This window comes from Pristiophorus japonicus, chromosome 5 (assembly GCF_044704955.1).
Source record: "Pristiophorus japonicus isolate sPriJap1 chromosome 5, sPriJap1.hap1, whole genome shotgun sequence".
Taxonomy (NCBI): Eukaryota; Metazoa; Chordata; class Chondrichthyes; family Pristiophoridae; genus Pristiophorus; species Pristiophorus japonicus.
The window spans coordinates 294,287,316-294,310,535 of record NC_091981.1 but is presented as its reverse complement, the minus strand read 5'-3'; the positions used below and the strand labels follow the sequence as shown (position 1 = coordinate 294,310,535).

At 46.0% G+C, this 23,220-nt stretch overlaps 1 protein-coding gene across 20 annotated transcripts in view; it reads left to right on the top strand.

Annotated features, from left to right (window-relative positions):
• Positions 1-23,220, top strand: part of LOC139264761 (uncharacterized) — a 460,034-nt gene that overhangs the window by 416,720 nt on the left and 20,094 nt on the right. For 18 of the 20 annotated variants that reach the window (XM_070881860.1, XM_070881862.1, XM_070881861.1 and 15 more), the window contains 2 exons: positions 6,848-6,952; positions 19,340-19,390. In XM_070881860.1, the coding sequence (XP_070737961.1) occupies positions 6,848-6,952; positions 19,340-19,389 (155 nt within the window). In that variant the 3' untranslated portion in view covers position 19,390. Of the gene's footprint in view, positions 1-6,847; positions 6,953-19,339; positions 19,391-23,220 lie in introns of those variants that run through there. The other 2 variants (XM_070881854.1, XM_070881866.1) reach the window with 2 other exon arrangements.

Sequence of the window (23,220 nt, the reverse complement as noted above, 5' to 3'; positions counted from 1 at the left end):
AATGGATTGATAGTTACTTTGGAATCGCCACAGATTCTGACGGTGCCATCTCCCTTGAAGACTGGGACGATAGGACTGGCCCACTCATTGAACTCGATCGGGGAAATGATGCCCTCTCTTTGCAGCCGGTCTAGCTCGATCTATATCCTTTCTCTTATCATGTACGGTGCTGCTCTCGCCTTGTGATGGATGGGTCGCGCCCCCGGAATTAGATGGATCTGCACTTTTGCTCCTTGGAATTTCCCGATGCCTAGTTCGAACAGCGAAGGAAATTTGTTTAAGACCTGGGCACACGAAGTGTCGTCAGCGGGCGATTGCGCTCGGACGTCGTCCCAGTTCCAGCATATCTTTCCCAGCCAGCTCATGCCGAGCAGCATGGGACCATCACCCGGTACCACCCAGAGTGGTAGCTTGTGCACCGCTCCATCGTAGGGAGACCTTTACGGTAGCACTGCCGATTACAGGAATCAGTTCTTTCGTGTAAGTTCTTAGTTTCGTGCGAACTGGAGTTAAGACTGGCCTTGAGGCCTTGTTGCACCGCCTTTCGTAAGTCTTTTTGCCCATGATGAACTGGCTCGCGCCCGTGTCCAGTTCCATTGACACCGGGAGTTCATTTAGTTCAACATTCAGCATTATCAGGGGACAATTTATGGTGAATGTGTGCACCCCATGTACCTCTGCCTCCTTGATCTGAGGCTCTGGTTCATCGTGATCCTCTGTGGATTTGCCCTCCTCTGCAACATGGTGGTTTGCAGGTTTATCAGGCTTTGCAGCTCCCCTGCACACTCGTTGGAGGGTCCCATTGTTCCATAGCCCTTGCAAACGTGCTCTTTGAATCGGCATGAATGGAAATGATAATCATCCCCGCAGCGCCAACAAGGTGTTAATGGTCTTGCATTCATCACCCTTGATGGTGGACTCTGAGATATCTGCGGACGTGTAGCTGCAGGTATGTGTGACCTGCCCTGTATGTTACAATTCGAAAACAACATCACTTTGTTCACAGTACTTGTAGCAGCACTTGTGTGCTGAGAGATAACCAAACTGGAAGCAATACGGTGGAGGAGGATTTCCTGGAGTGCATAAGGGATGGTTTTCTAGACCAATATGTCGAGGAACCAACTAGGGGGGAGGCCATCGTAGACTGGGTGTTGTGTAATGAGAGAGGATTAATTAGCAATCTCGTTGTGCGAGGTCCCTTGGGGAAGAGTGACCATAATATGGTGGAATTCTACATTAGGATGGAGAATGAAACAGTTAATTCAGAGACCATGGTCCAGAACTTAAAGAAGGGTAACTTTGAAGGTATGAGGCGTGAATTGGCTAGGATAGATTGGCGAATGATACTTAAGGGGTTGACTGTGGATGGGCAATGGCAGACATTTAGAGACCGCATGGATGAACTACAACAATTGTACATTCCTCTCTGGCGTAAAAATAAAAAAAGGAAGGTGGCTCAACCGTGGCTATCAAGGGAAATCAGGGATAGTATTAAAGCCAAAGAAGTGGCATACAAATTGGCCAGAAATAGCAGCGAACCCGGGGACTGGGAGAAATTTAGAACTCAGCAGAGGAGGACAAAGGGTTTGATTAGGGCAGGGAAAATGAAGTATGAGAAGAAGTTTGCAGGGAACATTAAGACGGATTGCAAAAGCTTCCATAAATATGTAAAGAGAAAAAGGTTAGTAAAGACAAACGTAGGTCCCCTGCATCAGAATCAGGGGAAGTCATAACGGGGAACAAAGAAATGGCGGACCAATTGAACAAATACTTTGGTTCGGTATTCACTAAGGAGGACACAAACAACCTTCCGGATATAAAAGGGGTCAGAGGGTCTAGTAAGGAGGAGGAACTGAGAGAAATCCTTATTAGTCGGGAAATTGTGTTGGGGAAAGTGATGGGATTGAAGGCCGATAAACCCCCAGGGCCTGATGGACTGCATCCCAGGGTACTTAAGGAGGTGGCCTTGGAAATAGCGGATGCAGTGACAGTCATTTTCCAACATTCCATTGACTCTGGACCAGTTCCTATCGAGTGGAGGGTAGCCAATGTAACCCCACTTTTTAAAAAAGGAGGGAGAGAGAAAACAGGGAATTATAGACCGGTCAGCCTGACATCGGTAGTGGGTAAAATGATGGAATCAATTATTAAGGATGTCATAGCAGCGCATTTGGAAAGATGTGACATGATAGGTCCAAGTCAGCATAGATTTGTGAAAGGGAAATCATGCTTGACAAATCTACTGGAATTTTTTGAGGATGTTTCCAGTAGAGTGGACAAGGGAGAACCAGTTGATGTGGTATATTTGGACTTCAGAAGGCTTTCGACAAGGTCCCAGACAAGAGATTAATGTGCAAAGTTAAAGCACATGGGATTGGGGGTAGTGTGCTGACATGGATTGAGAACTGGTTGTCAGACAGGAAGCAAAGAGTAGGAGTAAATGGGGACTTTTCAGAATGGCAGGCAGTGACTAGTGGGGTACCGCAAGGTTCTGTGCTGGGGCCCCAGCTGTTTACACTGTACATTAATGATTTAGACAAGGGGATTAAATGTAGTATCTCCAAATTTGCAGATGACATTAAGTTGGGTGGCAGTGTGAGCTGCGAGGAGGATGCTATGAGGCTGCAGAGTGACTTGGATAGCTTAGGTGAGTGGGCAAATGCATGGCAGATGAAGTATAATGTGGATAAATGTGAGGTTATCCACTTTGGTGGTAAAAACAGAGAGACAGACTATTATCTGAATGGTGACAGATTAGGAAAAGGAGAGGTGCAACGAAACCTGGGTGTCATGGTACATCAATCATTGAAGGTTGGCATGCAGATACAGCAGGCGGTTAAGAAAGCAAATGGCATGTTGGCCTTCATAGCGAGGGGATTTGAGTACAGGGGCAGGGAGGTGTTGCTACAATTGTACAGGGCCTTGGTGAGGCCACACCTGGAGTATTGTGTACAGTTTTGGTTTCCTAACCTGAGGAAGGACATTCTTGCTATTGAGGGAGTGCAGCGAAGGTTCACCAGACTGATTCCCGGGATGGCGGGACTGACCTATCAAGAAAGACTGGATCAACTGGACTTGTATTCACTGGAGTTCAGAAGAATGAGAGGGGACCTCATAGAAACGTTTAAAATTCTGATGGGTTTAGACAGGTTAGATGCAGGAAGAATGTTCCCAATGTTGGGGAAGTCCAGAACCAGGGGTCATAGTCTAAGGATAAGGGGTAAGCCATTTAGGACCGAGATGAGGAGAAACTTCTTCACCCAGAGAGTAGTGAACCTGTGGAATTCTCTACCACAGAAAATTGTTGAGGCCAATTCACTAAATATATTCAAAAAGGACTTAGATGAAGTCCTTACTACTAGGGGGATCAAGGGGTATGGCGAGAAAGCAGGAATGGGGTACTGAAGTTGCATGTTCAGTCATTAACTCATTGAATGGTGGTGCAGGCTAGAAGGGCCGAATGGCCTACTCCTGCACCTATTTTCTATGTTTCTATGTTTCTATATTGTCACTGGTGGCAATGAACGCCTGGGCTATCGCTATGGCCTTACTCAAGGTTGGGTTCTCTACAGTCAAAAGTTTGCGAAGTATGGTTTCGTGGCCAATGCCAAATACGAAAAAGTCTCTGAGCATGTGCTCCAAATGTCCTTCAAATTCGCAATGTCCTGTAAGGCGTCTTAGCTCGGCGACATAACTCACCGCTTCCTGGCCTTCACACCTTCTGTCGGTGTAGAACCAGTACCTCGCCATCAGAACGCTTTTCTTTGGGTTCAAATGCTCTCGGACCAGTGTGTACAAAACGTCGTACGATTTCTCCGTGGGTTTCGCTGGAGTGAGCAGATTCTTCATGAGGCCATACGTTGGTGCCCCACAGACGGTGAGGAGGATTGCCCTTCGTTTGGCAGCGCTCTCTTCCCCATCTAACTTGTTGGCCACGAAGTATTGGTCGAGTCGCTCCACAAAAGTTTCCCAATCATCTCCCTCCGAGAATTTCTCCAGGATGCCCACTGTTCTCTGCATCTTTGGGTTTGCTACCTGTATGTCGTCGCCAGTTGTTGTGTACGGAGAAAGAGTCAGACTGAACACTTGAGCTCAAAGTAAAGTGTGACCGTAGTCTTTTATTGCAGGTCTCCAACCTGTGAAGCCTCCTTAAATACCTGTGCTCCCAAGGGATTATGGGATCCCTTGGGACTCCAGGCGATGAGCCCTCTGGTGGATGTACAGAGTAAATACAAGTATATATTTTTAACAGGGTGCTGTACAGTACAGGCTGCTGAATCGTTGAGTATTTTACCTATTTCTGACATAGACTAATTCCCTATCCCACTTTCTGTCAGCCTGAGCACTCACTACCACATAGCGTGGTTGAGGCAAATAGCATAGATGCATTCAAGAGGAGGCTAGGTAAGTACATGAGAGAGAAAGGAATAGAAGGGTATGTTGATAGGGTGAGATGAAATAAAATGGGAGGAGGCTTGTGTGGAGCGTAAACTCTGTTGGTCCGAGTGACCTATTTTTGCATTGTTACTATGTTGTAATCCCTTAACTATTACCATCTGTTTTCCATTTTGTAGCTTCCTTTTCAATCCCTTCTGCTTCCAGGCCTCTGACCCCACATGCTCTCACCTTTATCATGAGTCTCTTTTATATGGCACCTTATATGGCCTCTGAAGGTCCATGTATATCAGATCCATTGTATTGCCTTTGTCGACTCATTCTGTTACTGCTTCAAAGAATTCAATTAGATTCGTTAAAGATGACCTTCCTTTTAGAAATCCATCCTTACTATTTTTTATTATATTCTCCAGTCTCTAGAATTTTTTCAATCTTATTGTACTTCATTGGCCATAAAGTGCTTTGTGACATCCAGTGGTCATGAAAGGCGCTATAGAAATGCAAGTCTTTCTCATCTTTTAGCAAAGATTCCAGTATCTTTCCTACCACTGGCATTAAAATCTATATTTTTCTGGGTTAGTTCTATCTCCCTTTCTGAGGATAGGAATTAGATTTGCTGTTCGCCTGTTCTGTGCACTGTTCTTTTTCCTATTGAATTTTTATCTATGGATAATAGTGCCTCTGCCGTCTCCTTTTTGGTTTCTTTGAATATCTATATGTGCAATCCATCTGGATCCAGAATCTTGTGCTCCTTACATTTGACTGGTTTGTCTAGAATCTAGTTTCTTTCTATCATCTCTCTTGTAATATCCCTCACGATTACTTCTACTATAGTCATTTCCTCTTTAATAACCTCTTTAGTGAAAACTGAGGTTAAATATTCCTGCTATTTCGGTATCATCTCCTGTGAGTTTATCTCACCCATCCCTTAGTGGCTCTATCCTTAATCTTAATTTCCATTTTGTTACTTATGTACTAATTATATAACTACTTTACTATTTGATTTTATATTCTTTGATATTTTCATTTTATATTTCCTCTTTGCTATCCTATTGTCTTTTTAATCTCATCATATTCTCTTTTATTCTCTCCTTTTATTGTTTATATACTTTGTGTATGCCTTTGTTTAGATTCAGTTCTATCCTGGCATCTTTTTTTAATCCATGGCCTGTTATCTAACCCAGGGAGCAGACAGCACTTCTCGGCAGGGTCAGGGACACTGAGAACAATTATAGTTTAAGGAAGGGAGTAGAGGAGCCTCTGTAACATCACCACAGGACAATTAGTGTGCCTAGTTAATCGTGATTGTAAAGCTTTCAAAGCTAGAACATTTTAAAATTAGAGCTAGGCCATTTTGAAGTGAAATCAGAAACCACAAAGAGTAGTGGAAATCTGGAAATCGCTGTCTCCAAAATCTGTGGATGCTGAGTTAATTGAAATTTTCAAGATTGGGATTGATAGATTAAGGTTAAGTAAACGTATAAAGAAAGATTGCATTTATATAGTGCCCTTCATGACCTCAGACCATCCCAATGCACTTCACAGCCAATAAAGTAATTTTGAAGTGTAGTCACTGTTGTAGGGAAAGTGGCAGCTAATTTGTGTAGAGCAAGGCCCCATAAACAGCAATGAAATTATGATCAGATAATCTGTTGGTTGTGGGATAATTTTTGGTCCAGGACACCACGGTGAATTCCCTTGCTCTTCTTCGAAATAGTGCCATGGGATCTTTTACATCCACCTTAGAGGGCAGACGTAGTAGCCTCAGTTTAACCTCTCATCTGAAAGACGGCACCTCCAACAGTGCAGTGCTCCCTCAGTACTGCACTGAAGTGTCAGCTTAGATTATGTACTCAAGTCTCTGAAGTGGAAATTGAACACTCAACCTTCTGACTCAGAGGTGAGACTGCTTACCATTGAGCTACGGTTGACACCAAAGGTGGGTAAAGTGCACCATAAGGAAGGGTCAGTAGAAATTTTTGAAAACATTTATAAATGAGTGCCCTAACCATCCAACTGACACCTTGATTGACCTTTAAACCTGGAAAAAGCTGATTTCCTTCTAGCCAGATGCTATTCACCTTCCCTGAAGGGTCCCTTCATCTCAAGGTGCAAACAGACGTTTACATATCGCTGGCATTGGAAGTCCTGCCACAACGGGCTCAGTGTTCATCTAGCGCAGATGATGCATTCTCGGGGGGCACATGCTTCACCTGTAGGGTAATACTCCAGCGGGGTTTGTCTGGAATTGTGTTTTCAGTCCCACTGGGGATATTAGCCCCATGAGCGTGCTTTTTCCTCACACACGATGACCAACAGCTGACAGTCCTCTGATTTTTGTTTTCTTCTGCGTGAGATGTGAGCAGAGTCCTGCTATCAACTGTATTGATATGTGATATGTGAGATGTGAGTAGAGGTGCTACCATTCATTCTTTAATCACTGCCCCACCAGAAAGAAGAGCTTCAACAGCCTGCAACCTTCCACAAGCCAAAAGCGGCGGCAGACGACATCGCCGTGGATATTCGTCGCGGAAGCAGCCGAGAGCATGTGGTCCATGTAAGTTACAGCTCAGTCTGACAATGTAGCAATTTAAGAGTGACCTTGTGTCATTGGGTCACTGCTAGTGTAAAATTGCTGGAGGCTGGTAATTATGTAACCCAACATTGAAACATACAGCACAGAAGGAGGATAGGTTTATAAATCTAAGAATCCCATATGCTTTTTTTAACAGCCTCCTTAACTTGTCCTGTCACCTTCAAAGAATTGTGTGTGTACATGCCTAGGTCTCTCAGTTCCTGCATTCCATTTGAAATTGTATTATTTAGTTCATATTGTCCCTCTTCATTCTTCCTACCAAAATGAATCACTCACACATCTTTGTGTTAAATTTAATCTGCCATTGTCTGCCTATTTTGCCAGTCTGTCTATGTCTTTCTGAAGTCCGTTACTATACTTCTTACTCTTTACTACATTGCTGAATTTTGTTTCATCTGCAAACTTTGCAATTCCGCCCTGTATACTCAAGTTCAGGTCATTAATATACATTAAAAACAGCAGTGGTCCCAACATCAACATCTGGGGAACACGGCTACACACTTCCTTCTAGTCTGCTAAACAACCGTTCACTACTACTCTCTGCTTTCTGACCCTTAGCTAATTTCGTATCCACATAGCCAATGCCCCTTTTAATCCAGTGAGCTTCAATTTTGCTAACAAATCTATTACGCAGTACTTTGTCAAGTGCATTTTGAAAGTCCATATATATAACATCAACCATACAACCCTCATACACACTTTACTTCATCAAAGATCTCAATCAAATTAGTCAAAGAAGGTGTGCCTATAACACATCCGTGCTGACTTTCATTTTTAAAAATTCATTTATGGAATGTGAACATTGCTGGCAAGGCCAGCGTTTATTGCCAATCCCTATTTGCCCGTGAGAATTTAGTGGTGAGCTGCCTTCTTGAACCGCTGCAGTCCGTGTTTTGAAGGTACTCCCACAGTGCTGTTAGGAGAGAGTTTCAGGATTTGGACCAGCGACGCTGAAGGAACAGTGATATATTGCCAAGTCAGGATGGTGTGTGATTTGGAGAGGAACTTGCAGGTGATGGTGTTCCTGTATGCCTGCTGCCCTTGTCCTTCTAGGTGGTAGAGGTCGTGGGTTTGGGTGGTGCTGTCGAAGAAGCCTTGGCGAGTTGCTGCAGTGCATCTTGTAGATGCTGCACACTGCAGCCAGGGTGCGCTGGTGGTCAAGGGAGTGAAGGTTTAAGGTGGTGGATGGGCTGCCAATCAAACGAGCTGCTTTGACCTGGATGGTATTGAGTTTCTTGTGTATTGTTGGAGCTTCACTCATCCAGGCAAGTGGAGAGAATTCCATCACACTCCTGACTTGTGCCATGTAGGTGGTGGAAAGTCTTTGGAGTCAGGAGGTGAGACACTCGTCGCAGAATACCCAGCCTCGGACCAGCTCTGGTAGCTCTAGTATTTATGTGGCTGGTCCAGTTAAGTTTCTGGTCAATACAAAAGCAAAATACTGCGGATGTTGGAATCTGGAATAAAAACACAAAATGCTGGAAATCTCAGCAGGTCAGGCAGCATCTGTGGAGAGGAAGTAGAGTTAACGTTTTGGGTCAATGACCCTTCTTTAGAACTGGAGAGTGTTTGAAAAGAACCCTGATCAATAGTGACCGCCCCCTCCCCCCCAGGTTTTTATGGTGGAAGATTCAGCGATGGTAATGCTGTTGAATGTCAAGGGGCCGTGGTTAGACTCGCGCTTGTTGGATATAGTCAATGCCTACCACTTAAGTGGCAAAAAACATTCGCGCCACACATTAGTTCAAGACTGAATGTAGTCCAGGGGGCTGTTATTCAGTGTCCCTGATGGGACCATTAAGGCGCGTTTTCGGCGGCCAATAGGAAAAATCGATTGGCCGCCGTGCTCCAGTGTATTGCCCCCCTCCCACCACCCTCCCGCGCCCCCCCCCCCCAATGCATATTCAACTTGGGGGAAGGGGGAGTTTCCGCCAAGCAGCGGTAAAGGGGTTTAGGCCGCGGCGACGTCATCAGGGTGCGCACCGCTGCTACGCGGCCATGCCACCCATATTCAGCTGTTAAAAGAGAGAATTTTTTTCGGCAGTGACCCCGCCAGGTTTTTGTGTCGGTCCACTTTGCCGTGGAACGCGACACCGCTGGATGAGGTCAACGGACTATTCCCGTGATTGGGGCGATTTTTAAAGAAAAGTTTTGCTTCTGTTTTTTGGCTGCATTGAACATGCTGAGTGGTGTTCAGAGGTTTTGAGTACTTTCAGCTCTCAGTCTTTAGTAGAGGCCTGTAGGCGTCATTCTGTGCTCCAGAAACCTGCTTGGCAGGGTGCAGCCTGAAAAAGAATGGGGTCAGTGTTGGCAGGGGACCATCTGGTACACCCATGCAGGAGAAGGCTTCGCCGCAGCAACGTCTAGAGAAGCAGTGGGCAAGGTAGGCAGCAGCCAAGGCTGCCCAACAGAGAGAAGGGCCTGCAGGTGTGCGCACACCTGCAGCTAGAGAAGGTGGCCAGGAGGGAGATGGCATCACGAGGAGGGTGAGGTATGCTGACCCACCCCACACCAAATACTGGGCCAGGAGCCTTGCCAGCAAGAGCCTCCAGAGGCGCTTGACAATCAGGAGGACCAGGGAGATGGGCATCATCCAGCTACCAGGGGAGATGGCCAACGCAGAGGTGGGGGAAGGAGGCCCTACCCTCAAAGGGTTTACAGACCTCAGTTCTCCTTCCTCCAGCTCAGTGATGAGCAATGCCTGCAAAGGCTAAGATTTAGCAAAGCCGTGCTCGGGGAGCTCTGCGCTGTCCTGTGCGAAGATTTCCAGCCTCTCACAATGCTGAGGAACGCCCTGACCATAGAGACCAAGGTCACCATTGCATTGAATTTTTATGCCATGGGGTCTTTCCAGTCTGCCACTGCAGACATTGGCAACATCTCGCAATTCTCGGCACATCGGTGCATCCAGCAGGTCACCGATTCACCCTACGGGAGAAGGGTGCAGTACATCTTCCCCATGACAAGGGACAAACAGGTGGAGCGGCAGGCTGGATATGCCTGAATTGTAGGCTTCCCGAGGGCACAGGGTGCGATAGACTGCTCACACATTGGGCTGAGGGCGCGACAACATCACCCCAAGATCATGGTGAACTGCAAGGGGTTCCACTCGTTGAATGTGCAGCTCGTATGTGACCACCAGCGTCGGATCCTATCAGTTGATGCGAGGTACCTAGGAAGCACCCATGATTCCTTCATTCTGTGCCAGAGCAGTGTGCCTGCCCTCGTCCCCGGCCCAAATCAGGATTGTGGTTGGTTGTCAAGGGATATCCCCTGTCCACTTGGCTGCTCACTCCACTGCGAAACCCCAGAACAGTGCCAGAGCATGCCTACAATGATGCTCATTCTGACACCAGTGAATCAGCGAGCATTGTATTGGCATCCTTAAGCAGAGGCTCCGGTGCCTGTACCGCCCTGATGGCACCTTGCAGTACTGTCCTCAACGAGTCTCCATTTTCGTCGTGGTGCATGCTGCACAACCTGGCTCTCATGAGGGGACAGCTGCTGGAGGTGGAGCCAACAGTACCACCTGAGGAGGAGGCGCAGGAAGAGGAGGAGGAGGATCCCCTCACTCCGAGCTAGGAGGTCTTGTCTCCATCGCAATCTTGTAAGGGAGGTGCAGCTGCATCTCATAGCTGCTCGCTTCAGATAATCCCATCCACACATGACCCTTCAGCTCCCACTTTCAATGGCCATTGCAATGAGTGCCTTCATGCACAATTGGCCCACTCCTGAATTAAACACCTGGCCAGATATGTGCCAAAATAAAGATTCAATTCAGTGCAAGAACACAACATCAACAAAAAGACGACCATCAACTAACACCAATAATCATGTCTTACCCCTGTGCATCTCCTTATAACACCTTTTATGTGTGCCTACCCTAACACTTTTATGCTGCCTACCCTAATTCTAAAAGGACAAAGAGTGTTAAAAAAACAAGCCTTAAGGCTCTGTGTCTCAATGAGAGGAGCATTCGTAATAATGTGGATGAATTAACTGCACAGATAGCTGTTAACGGATATGATGTAATTGGGTTTACGGAGACATGGCTCCAGGGTGACCAAGGCTAGGAACTCAACATCCACGAGTATTCAATATTCAGGAAGAATAGACAGAAAGGAAAAGGAGGTGGGGTAGCATTGTTGGTTAAAGAGGAGATTAAAGCAATAGTAAGGAAGGACATCAGCTTGGATGATGTAGAATCTGTATGGGTAGAGCTGCGGAACACCAAAGGGCAGAAAACGCTAGTGGGAGTTGTGTACAGACCACCAAACAGTAGTAGTGAGGTTGGGGATGGCATCAAACAGGAAATTAGGGATTTGTGCAATACAGGTACAGCAGTTATCATGGGTGACTTTAATCTACATCTAGATTGAGCGAGCCAAACTGGTAGCAATACGATGGAGGAGGATCTCCTGGAGTGTATAAGGGATGGTTTTCTAGACCAATATGTCGAGGAACCAACTAGAGAGCTGGCCATCCTAGACTGGGTCTTGTGTAATGAGAGAAGATTAATTAGCAATCTTGTTATGCGAGGCTCCTTGGGGAAGAGTGACCATAATATGGTAGAATTGTTTATTAAGATGGAGAGTAACACAGTTAATTCAGAGACTAAGGTCCTGAACTTAAAGAAAGGCAACTTCGATGATATGAGGCGTGAATTGGCTAGGATAGACTGGCGAATGATACTTAAAGGGTTGATGGTGGATAGGCAATGGCAGACATTTAAAGATCACATGGATGAACTTCAACAATTATATATCCCTGTCTGGCATAAAAAATAAAACAGGGAAGGTGGCTCAACCGTGGCTAACAAGGTAAAAGAGGGATAGTGTTAAATCCAAGGAAGAGGCATATAAATTGGCCAGAAAATGCAACAACCTGAGGACTGGGAGAAATTTAGAATTCAGCAGAGGAGGACAAAGGGTTTCATTAGGAGGGGGAAAATAGAGTTTGAGAGTAAGCTTGCAGGAAACATAAAAACTGACTACAAAAGCTTCTATAGATATGTGAAGAGAAAAAAATTAGTGAAGACAAATGTAGGTCCCTTGCAGTCAGAATCAGGTGAATTTATAATGGGGAACAAAGAAATGGCAGACCAATTGAACAAATACTTTGGTTCTGTCTTCACTAAGGAAGCCACAAATAGCATTCCGGAAATACTAGGGGACCAACGGTCCAGCGAGAAGGACAAACTGAAGGAAACCCTTATTAGTCAGGAAATTGTGTTCGGGAAATTGATGGGATTGAAGGCCGATAGATCCCCAGGGCCTGATAGTCTGCATCCCAGACTACTTAAGGAAGTAGCCCTAGAAATAGTGGATGCATTGGTGGTCATTTTCCAACATTCTATAGACACTGGATCAGTTCCTATGGATTGGAGGGTAGCTAATGTAACCCCACTTTTTAAAAAAGGAGGGAGAGAGAAAACAGGGAATTATAGACTGGTTAGTCTGACATCGGTAGTGGGGAAAATGTTGGAATCAATTATTAAAGATGTAATAGCAGCGCATTTGGAAAGCAGTGACAGGATCGGTCCAAGTCAGCATGGATTTATGAAAGGGAAATCATGCTTGACAAGTCTTCTAGAATTTTTTTGAGGCTGTAACTAGTAGAGTGGACAAGGGAGAATCAGTGGATGTGGTGTATTTGGACTTTCAAAAGGCTTTTGACAAGGTTCCACACAAGAGATTGGTGTGCATAATTAAAGCATATGGTATTGGGGGTAATATATTGACGTGGATAGAGAACTGGTTGGCGGACAGGAAGTAAAGAGTAGGAATAAATGAATCCTTTTTAGAATGGCAGGCAGTGACTAGTGGGGTACCGCAAGGTTCAGTGCTGGGGCCTCAGGTATTTACAATTTTTAATGATTTAGATGAAGGAATTGAGTGTAATATCTCCAAGTTTGCAGATGACACTAAGCTGGGTGGCAGTGTGAGCTGTGAGGAGGATGCTAAGAGGCTGCAGGGTGACTTGGACAGGTTAGGTGAGTGGGCAAATGCATGGCAGATGCAGTATAATGTGGATAAATGTGAGGTCATCCACTTTGGTGGCAAAAACAGGTACGCAGAATATTATCTGAATGGTGATAGATTAGGAAAAGAGGAGGTGCAACGAGACCTGGGTGTCATGGAACATCAGTCATTGAAAGTTGTCATGCAGGTACAGCAGGCGGTGAAGAAGGCAAATGGCATGTTGGCCTTCATAGCGAGAGGATTTGAGTATAGGAGCAGGGAGGTCTTACTGCAGTTGTATAGGGCCTTGGTGAGACCACACCTTGAGTATTGTGTGCAGTTTTGGTCTCCTAATCTGAGGAAGGACATTCTTGCTATTGAGGGAGTGCAGCGAAGGTTCACCAGACTGATTCCCGGGATGGCAGGATTGACATATGAAGAAAGACTGGATCGACTAGGCTTATATTCACTGGAATTTAGAAGAATGAGAGGGGCTATCAAAGAAACATATGAAATTCTAATGGGATTGGACAGGTTAGATGCAGGAAGAATGTTCCTGATGTTGGGGAAGTCCAGAACCAGCTATCACAGTCTAAGGATAAGGGATAAGCCATTTATGACCAAGATGAGGAGAAACTTCTTCACTCAGAGAATTGTGAACCTGTGGAATTCTCTACCACAGAAAGTTGTTGAGGCCAGTTCGTTAGATATATTCAAAAGGGAGTTAGATATGGCCCTTACAGCTAAAGGGATCAAGGGATATGGAGAGAAAGCAGGTATGGGGCACTGAAGTTGCATAATCAGCCATGATCATATTGAATGGTGGTGCAGGCTTGAAGGGCCGAAAGGCCTACTCCTGCACCTATTTTCTATGTTTCAATGTTTCGAACACTACGCCTAAGTGTCTCCCCTGTGCATCATCGGCCTGGGAAGGCTGCTGTAGTTGTTATGTGGGAACCACAGCTGTCTTTCTAGGATGCCCTCGAACACCTTTGGGCCTGGAAGGGCCGGGTGCAGTCTGGCTTGGCTCAGGCGAGGCCATGCGTGGAGACACTGGTGGAGTGGGAGGTCTGGGGCCAGGAATGTTATGGTCCTGAGAGCACATCATCAGGATCCTAGTCCGTGGAGCCTGCGTCAGTCCCCGGGGGCGGCACCTTAGCACCAGCTGAGGGAGATCAGGTCGGTGATGTGGCGCAAGACAGGAAGGTTCCCCCATAACCTGTGTTGGAGCTAGCTGCAAATGGAATACTGAGGTGGCTGGTGGCATCAAGCTGAGACTGCATGAGAACAGCCAGAGTCTCAAATCCACCAGAGATGGCAGCAGTTTGACGCTCCATGGCAGCACTAAGATGCTCCGTGGCCTGTTGCCCAGAGAGCATGTGAGCATTCTGAGCTTCCAGGGCTGCGGCCATTCTCTCCGCCAGAAGTTTGGTTGTTTTCTTTGGAACAGAGGAGGCCATATTGAGCTGCATAAAATTATGAGGAGCCCAGACAGAGTAGATAGGAAGGACCTATTTCCCTATGCTTGAACTGTATAAAACACTAGTTAGGCCACAGCTGGAATACTGCGTGCAGTTCTGGTCACCACATTACAGGAAGGAACTTCTACCCCCACCCCCCAGCCACCTCGTAACCACCGCCTTTTTGTTCCTGCTTGCGTCGGTTGTGAACCCCCTTGATCTGAAAGAGAAGTATTTAAGTGAGTGTGGTGCAATGTGTTTGGGTGATGTGCGTGCCATGTTTGAATAGCTGGCAGAGTGTGCAATGTGTGAGATGTGGGTATGAATCTTGCAGCAATGGTAAGTTTGAGGGTGAGATGAAGCTACGATTGTGAAGTATAAGTAGTGATTGCTAGAGATTGTTGGCAGGTGAATAATAGGCGTATGGTGCATTGAACAGTGTGTGAGGCTGGTGGTGCAGTTGGTGTGATATGTAATTTGAAGTTGCATTCACTCATGTGAGGTCATTAAAGTTCTTCTAGCACTGAATCCATGTCTTAGAGGAAAGACTGGTGGCACTGACCATTTCAGCGATCTCTTCCCACTGCCTTCATAGTGTGTCTGGAAGGCCTCCTGCCCCTCACCCCCCCCACCTGTGGGCAGGGGACCTACATCCTCCTATTGACTCCCTGCACCAAGTCCTCCAGTGCTGCATCTGAAAACCGAGGTGCCCTTTCTCTGCCCTGTTGTGACATTACTTACTTCCCTTTTGCTTAGCTCTAGTCAGAATAAAGTATTTATTTCACAAATCACCTCTGCTTTAAGAAGTGCAGACAGCCTTTCACTCTGCAGGCAACCTTTAAATACAGAGCAGACTTCCCATGATAATGGGCAGCCTGTTGAGCGTTGAGCCGACCAACAGTGCGTTTAGCGCTGCAATCATGTTAATGAACAGGTTGCGCAAATTTTGCGTGCTACCTGCACTGCTTGCAACTGGCGCGGGCCAATCATGCTTCACGATCCCCACGCCCGTCTTTGGGCCTTATCCAATTTAGCCCCATTGATTTTAAATTGACTGCATAGTTGAACAAGCAGCCAACAGTGAAGCTGGAGATAACCGGCGAGCAGGATATGTGCAGATGACGTTTGGAAAAATTAGATTTTGTACAGGATGGAAAGATGGGATGAAGGACAAGGAGAGCATTGGAATAATGGTGTTGAGGAGTGACAAAAACATGGAGAGACTGAGAAAGGAACAGAGGCGAATGACACTGGAGCGCTCTATGTAAATGGTCTTAGTTGCGGTCAAGATTCCAAGTTCTGCTCTGGGTCAAAAAGGGAAGCGAGTTTTTGCACAGTCTGATTCATCATAGGCAGTCCCGCGGAATCAAGGAGGACTTGCTTCCATTCCCAAAGTGAGTTCTTTGATGGCTGAACTGTCCGATACAAAAGCCACAGACCCTGTTACAGGTGGGACAGACATTTGTCAGGGAAAGGGATCGGTGGGGCTGGTTTGCCGCGCGCTCCTTCCGCTGCCTGCGCCTGGCCTCTTCATGCTCCTTGCGTCGAGACTCAAAGAGCTCAACGCCCTCCCGGATGGACTTTCTCCACCTCGGGCGGTCTGCGGCCAGGGTCTCCCAGGTGTCAGTGGTGATGTCGCACTTTACCAGGGAGACTTTGAGGGTGTCCTTATAACGTTTCCGCTGTCCTCCTTTGGCTCATTTACCATTAGGCCTGCGTGAGTGGCTGGAAAGAGGGGTGCAGTAATTGGCTTGGGAGCTGATTTGATAGCAAGGGGTGAAAATGGTCGCTTCATTTTTCTTGGTGTTCAAGCGAAGGAAGTTGATATCAACAAGAATTCTTATAGCACATTAGGATCAAAAGAGTTAGTGGAAAGGTAGAGCTGGTTGTTTACATCGTACATATGGAGGCTGACCCTGTGTTTGTGGATGATATTACTGAGGAGCAGCATGTAGATGAGGAAATAGAGGGGGTCTCAGGAGTTGACTGAATCTGAAGATAGGCAATTGCTATGTTTGCATATATAGGAATCAAACCATGTGAGGCAGCCCCATGAAACTGAACAATAAAGGAGAGATATTGGCAGGGTCCAATGCATCATATGCTGCAGAGGCCAAGGAAGTCCAGGAGGGATAATGTACCATGATCATAATCATGGCGGATGTCATTCAAGACTTTGGCTCAGACCGTCTTGTTATTGTAAGAAGGGTTGAAGCCATTCTGGAGCGATTCAACCAAAAAATCTTGAGAGATGTGGCCATATTGGAGGGCCTAAGAAAACAGAAGGAAAAGGAGGTTAGAGATGGAGTAGCAGGTGGAGGGCTCATAAGGGTCGAAGGTAGGTTTTTTGAAGCGGGGATTGATGACACTGGTTTTGCAAAAAGGGATCTATTGTAAACATCACCTAGCCTAGGTGTCTGGAGAAGAGTGTTTCACAAGGACATCATCATCCTCATCATAGGCGGTCCCTTGAACGAGGATGACTTGCTTCCACATGAGTTCACAGATGTTTCAATGAAGGACCTGATGTTCCAGTTGTGAACTCCAATTGAGGAGGTGGAAGATGCCTGTGTGTGGATTTTTTTAACGTGTGATGACCGCTGCACATTAGCCATCACATGGGCTTGACAGAGCTAAGCCTTTATCCAGTGGCAAGGGTAAACCAGGATGACTGGAGACCTGCTGTGCTGCACGGACTGAGTGCGCGCACATATCGCAGTGTGGGCTGGTCCGTTCTGCCCCTGGGCCCTCGGCTCTTCTGAGCCCCGTACCCTGATTCGCCGCACCTCCGCCATGATTTCGCACCGCTCCTCCGTCACAAACATTCACTGCACCTTCGCCACAATCCCTCACCGTTCCTCCACCACAAACACTTGCCGCACCTCCACCACGATCTCCTGCCATACCTCTGCACCAAACATTCGCAGTACCTCCGCCATGATTTGGTGGGTGGAAGAATGTAGCTTTCCCGTCAGTTCCCTGTGTTATACTGCCCTGTGTTACGGCGGCCCCGGCTCCTCCCATACACCCATAAGTAAACGACATCTCGGTGTCGCCTCGCTCCATCTGTCCTGATCTGATCAGGATCACCAACAGGCTCAGCCTATCGACAAGGACATATGACTCAGGTTGTCAAAGTAGTAATAAAGGATAGCTAGGAACAACCCATTAATAGAACCACGTGTTGGTTGTAACCTAAAAAGAGGAGGGGGTACAGTAGTGTAGTGGTTATGTACTGGCCTAATAATCCAGGGAAAGTGAGTTTAAATCCCATTGTGACAGTTTGAGAATGTGAAATCGGTTGAATAAAAATTGAAAATAAAAGTAAGTAAATCAGTAAAAGTCAATAGCGGTGTACCGATGGATGTGGTGTATTTAGATTTCCAAAAGGCATTCGATAAGGTGCCACACAAAAGGTTACTGCAGAAGATAGAGGTACACGGAGTCAGAGGAAATGTATTAGCATGGATAGAGAATTGGCTGGCAAACAGAAAGCAGAGAGTCGGGATAAATGGGTCCTTTTTGGGTTGGAAATCGATGGTTAGTGGTGTGCCACAGAGATCAGTGCAGGGACCACAACTGTTTACAATATACATTTTTGACCTGGAAGAGGGGACAGAGTGTAGTGTAACAAAATTTGCAGATGACACAAAGATTAGTGGGAAAGCGAGTTGTGTAGAGGACACAGAGGCTGCAAAGAGATTTGGATAGGTTAAGCGAATGGGCGAAGGTTTGGCAGATGGAATACGATGTCGGAAAGTGTGAGGTCATTTACCTTGGGAAAAAAAACAGTAAAAGGGAATATTATTTGAATGGGGAGAAATTACAACATGCTGCGGTGCAGAGGGACCTGGGGGTCCTTGTGCATGAATCCCACAAAGTTAGTTTGCAGGTGCAGCAGGTAATCAGGAAGGCGAATGGAATGTTGGCCTTCATTGCGAGAGGGATGGAGTACAAAAGCAGGGAGGTCCTGCTGCAACTGTATAAGGTATTGTTAAGGCCGCACCTGGAATACTGCGTGCAGTTTTGGTCACCTTACTTAAGGAAGGATATACTGGCTTTGGAGGGGGTACAGAGACGATTCACTAGGCTGATTCCGGAGATGAGGGGGTTACCTTATGATGATAGATTGAGTAGGCTGGATCTTTACTCATTGGAGTTCAGAAGGATGAGGGGTGATCTTATAGAAACATTTAAAATCATGAAAGGGATAGACAAGATAGAGGCAGAGAGGTTGTTTCCACTGGTCAGGGAGACTAGAACTAGGGGGCACAGCCTCAAAATACGGGGGAGCCAATTTAAAATCGAGTTGAGAAGTAATTTCTTCTCCCAGAGGGTTGTGAATCTGTGGAATTCTCTGCCCAAGGAAGCAGTTGAGGCTAGCTCATTGAATGTATTCAAGTCACAGATAGATAGATTTTTAACCAATAAGGGAATTAAGGGTTACGGGGAGAGGGCGGTTAAGTGGAGCTGAGTCCACGGCCACATCAGCCATGATCTTATTTAATGGTGGAGCAGGCTCGAGGGGCTAGATAGCCTACTCCTGTTTCTAATTCTTATGTTCTTATGTTCTTATGTTCTTATGACTATGTGAAAGCTATTAAATTGTCATAAAAGCCCAACTGGTTCACTAATGTCCTTCAGGGAAGGAAACCTGCTGTCCTTACACAATCTGGTTTATATGTGATTCCAGTCCCACAGCAATGTGGATGACTTTGAAATGGCCCAGAGAGAAGAAGGCCCGTCAACCATCACCTTTTTAAAGGTGGGCAATAAATGCCAGTGACACCTACATCCTGAGAATGAAGTAAAAAAAAAAGAACTTTGTCTCCTTCCAAGAAGAATCCTTTAAATGTAAATGTAAATTTCATTTAATTAAATAATAATTTCGATGTTTAAATCAATTATTCTCTGTTTAATAACAATAGGCCGTGCACGAAGGAGGGCCAGGAAAGGCAACAATGCACGGCGTCAATGAGGTAGGTTCTAGAGTGAAGAAAGACTATAAAACTGAAATATATATATTGGATTCTATGGATTACAAATGTTATTGTTTTGACAGCAGCTCACTGATACAGAGACATTGACGTTTCGATGTTCCATTTCATGGAGGAATGAGATGCTAGATTGGCATGGCATATCCTCAACCAGACCTTATTGGTTCAATGCTAAATACCATGCCCTTTACTACAGGGAAAGAGGTGATTCACCACTGATCTACTACTCTGTGCTGTCGAGAGTCAGGTTTAATGCGCATCCTGTGTTGCACCTGAAAACTGCTAATGGACAAGTCTACCGTTGCCAAATTTCTGTGTAATTCCAAGTAAATTATATCCGCCCCATTCCATCAGTTTTTTTTTAAACCTCCTCAAAGAGTACCAGTTCATTTCCAAGACATTCCCTAATCCTTCTTAATGCACACTTGCTGCTCCTGACGGTATCTTTGGATAGTCAGAGAATTGATTACCTTGCAGGAATGGCCCAGTAGCTCCTGTGGGAGACCTGCTGCATTATATCTGGGAGGTTGTTCCTGGGCTCCCCTTTGTCGTGTGGGAACAGCATGGCCACACTCAGGCATTCTGGCCCTCCATTGGGAAAGACGACAGTCATGTTTCCTTGAGTGATGCCATCGGAATTTGGCTCCTGTCAAAAGTTATCTTTACCACATTTCCATGTCCAAAATTTTTCTATTAAGTCTATTGACAAAGGCTTTTATCCCTGGGGTATAAAGGTTAGGAAAAAGGGTTGTTTTGCTGGATCTGTGCCTCCTTTACATTGTCCCAATAATTCTGGGACTTCTGGAGCCAAGCTGTACCTGCAGCTGCATAATACGCAAGTCAAACAAACTTATGCAGATGAGTGGGAGGGAATGTTCTGAGCCCTCTGCCTTACTTTCCTTATTGTTGGCTTGTTGGGCACCCACACAATTGGAGGAAACTAGATGTTAATGATGGTGCCAGGACTCCCACAGGTCTGTGAGGGTCCTCAAGACAGGCTGAAAAGCAACAATAACTTGGATTTATATAGTGCCTTTAATGTAGCAAAACGTCCCTAGGCACGTCACAGGAGTAGTATCAGACAAAACTTGACAGTTTATTTTAAAGAATCCTCTGTTGTTCAATTGCATAGTAAAAACATTCAGTCTTATGGCTGTACTTTATTTTTTCTACTTTAACATAAAAAACAATCCAAAAGCTGAGTATAAGTTCTTCAGAGTATAAAGCAGTTTGTAAGCGGAGCTTTGTCACTTCTGAACAATGGTGTGCACTCAAGTCTTGCAGGTTTCACTCCTACGTTTATAACATAAAAGCTTCTTTTTTATACACTGATTTCTTTATCAAACTGGAAATGACCTTGCCTTATTTGGTAGTCGCCAGTGAATGCACCGTCCTTCAGCTGACTCTTATGCACACAGGTTTACATTTCTCTACGCATTCATCAGCAGTTATGTTAGCCTGACATCAGTAGTGGGAAAAATGTTGGAATCAATCATTAAGGATGAAATAGCAGCCCATTTGGAAAGCAGTGACAGGATCGGACCGAGCCAGCATGGATTTATGAAAGGGAAATCATGCTTGACGAATCTTCTGTAATCTTTTGAGGATGTAACTAGTAGAGTGGACAAGGGAGAACCAGTGGATGTGGTGTATTTGGATTTTAAAAGGCTTTTGACAAGGTCCCACACAAGAGATTGGTGTACAAAATCAAGCGCATGGTATTGGGGGTAATGTACTGATGTGGATAGAGAACTGGTTGGCAGACAGGAAGCAGAGAGTCGGGATAAACGGGTCCTTTTCAGAATGGCAGGCAGTTACTAGTGGGGTGCCACAGGGTTCAGTGCTGGGACTCCAGCTCTTTACAATATACATTAACGTTTTGGATGAAGGAATAGAATGTAATATCTCCAAGTTTGCGGATGACACTAAACTGAGTGGCGGAGTGAGCTGTGAGGAGGACGCTAAGAGGCTGCAGGGTGACTTGGACAGATTAGGTGAGTGGGCAAATACATGGCAGATGTAGTATAATGTGGATAAATGTGAGGTTATCCATTTTGAGGGCAAAAACACGAGGCAGAATATTATCTGAATGACGGCAGACTAGAAAAAGGGGAGGTGCAACGAGACCTGGGTGTCATGGTTCATCAGTCACTGAAAGTTGGCATGCAGGTACAGCAGGCGGTGAAGCAGGCAAATGGTATGTTGGCTTTCATTGCTAGGGGATTTGAATATAGGAGCAGGGAGGTCTTACTGCAGTTGTACAGGGCCTTAGTGAGGCCTCACCTGGAATATTGTGTTCAGTTTTGGTCTCCTAGTCTGAGGAAGGACGTTCTTGCTATTGAGGGAGTGCAGCGAAGGTTCACCAGACTGATTCCAGGGGTGGCTGGGCTGTCATATCAGGAGAGACTGGATCAACTGGGCCTTTATTCACTGGCGTTTAGAAGGATGAGAGGGGTTCTCATAGAAACATATAAGATTCTGACGGGACTGGACAGGTTAGATGCGGGAAGAATGTTCTCGATGTTTGCGAAGTCCAGAACCAGGAGACATAGTCTTAGGATAAGGGGTAGGCCATTTAGGACTGAGATGAGGAGAAACTTCTTCACTCAGAGAGTTGTTGACCTGTGGGATTCCCTGCCACAGAGAGTTGTTGATGCCAGTTCATTGGATATATTCAAGAGGGAGTTAGATATGGCCCTTACGGTTAAGGGGATCAAGGGGTATGGAGAGAAAGCAGGAAAGGGGTACTGAAGGAATGATCAGCCATGATCTTATTGAATGGCGGTGCAGGCTCGAAGGGCCAAATGGCCGACTCCTGCACCTATTTTCTATGTTTCTATCAATATCCTTTTGCAATGTGTATCAACATTCCATTGCGCAGGTTGCATTGGTACAGAATAATAGAAATTTACAGCATAGAAGGAAGTCATTTCAGCCCATCATGTCCACACTGGCTGATCAAGAGCTATCCAACCTAATTCCACTTTCCAGCTCTTGGTCCACAGCCCTGTAGTTACGGCACATCCAAGTATTTTTTTAATGTGGTGAGGGTTCCTGCCTCTACACCCTTTCAGGCTGTGAGTTCCAGACCCCCACCACCCTCTGGGTGAAGAGATTTCCGCTCATATCTCTTCTAAATCTCCCCCCAATTATTTTAAATCTATGCCCCCTGGTTGTTGAAGCCTCTGCCAAGGGAAACAGGTCCTTCCCATCCACTCTATCTAAGCCCCTCATAATTTTATACACCTCAATCAGGTCTCCCCTTAGCATCCTCTGTTCCAAAGAAATCAGATCGAGCATCTCCAATCTTTCCTGATAGCTAAAATTCTCCAGTCCAGGCAACATTCTTGTAAATCTTCTCTGAACCCTTTCCAGTATAATCATAGCTTTCCTATCTTTTTCTTCTTACGCAGTCCCTCGTATCGAGGATGACTTGCATCCACACCAGAAAGGGATGAGTTCATGGGTGTTTCAATGAAGGACCTGACATTCCAGGTCCTGAACTACATGTTGAAGGGTGGAAGATGCCTGTGCGTGGATTTTTTTTAATGTGTGCTGGACGTTGCACACCAGCCATCCACGGGCTTGACAGAGCTAGGTCGTGTTTCAGTGCCAAGGATCGACCATGGCGACTGGAGACCTGCTCTGCAGCACGGACCTAGTGTGCACACATATCGAAGTGTGGGCTGGCCTTTGCTGCCCCTGGGCCCTCAACTCTTCTGGGCCCCGAACTCACGCCTCTCCTGGGCCCCGATCACGTCGCTCTACAATCTCTCGCCGCTCCTTCGCCCCGACCTCGCCGCTCCTCTGCT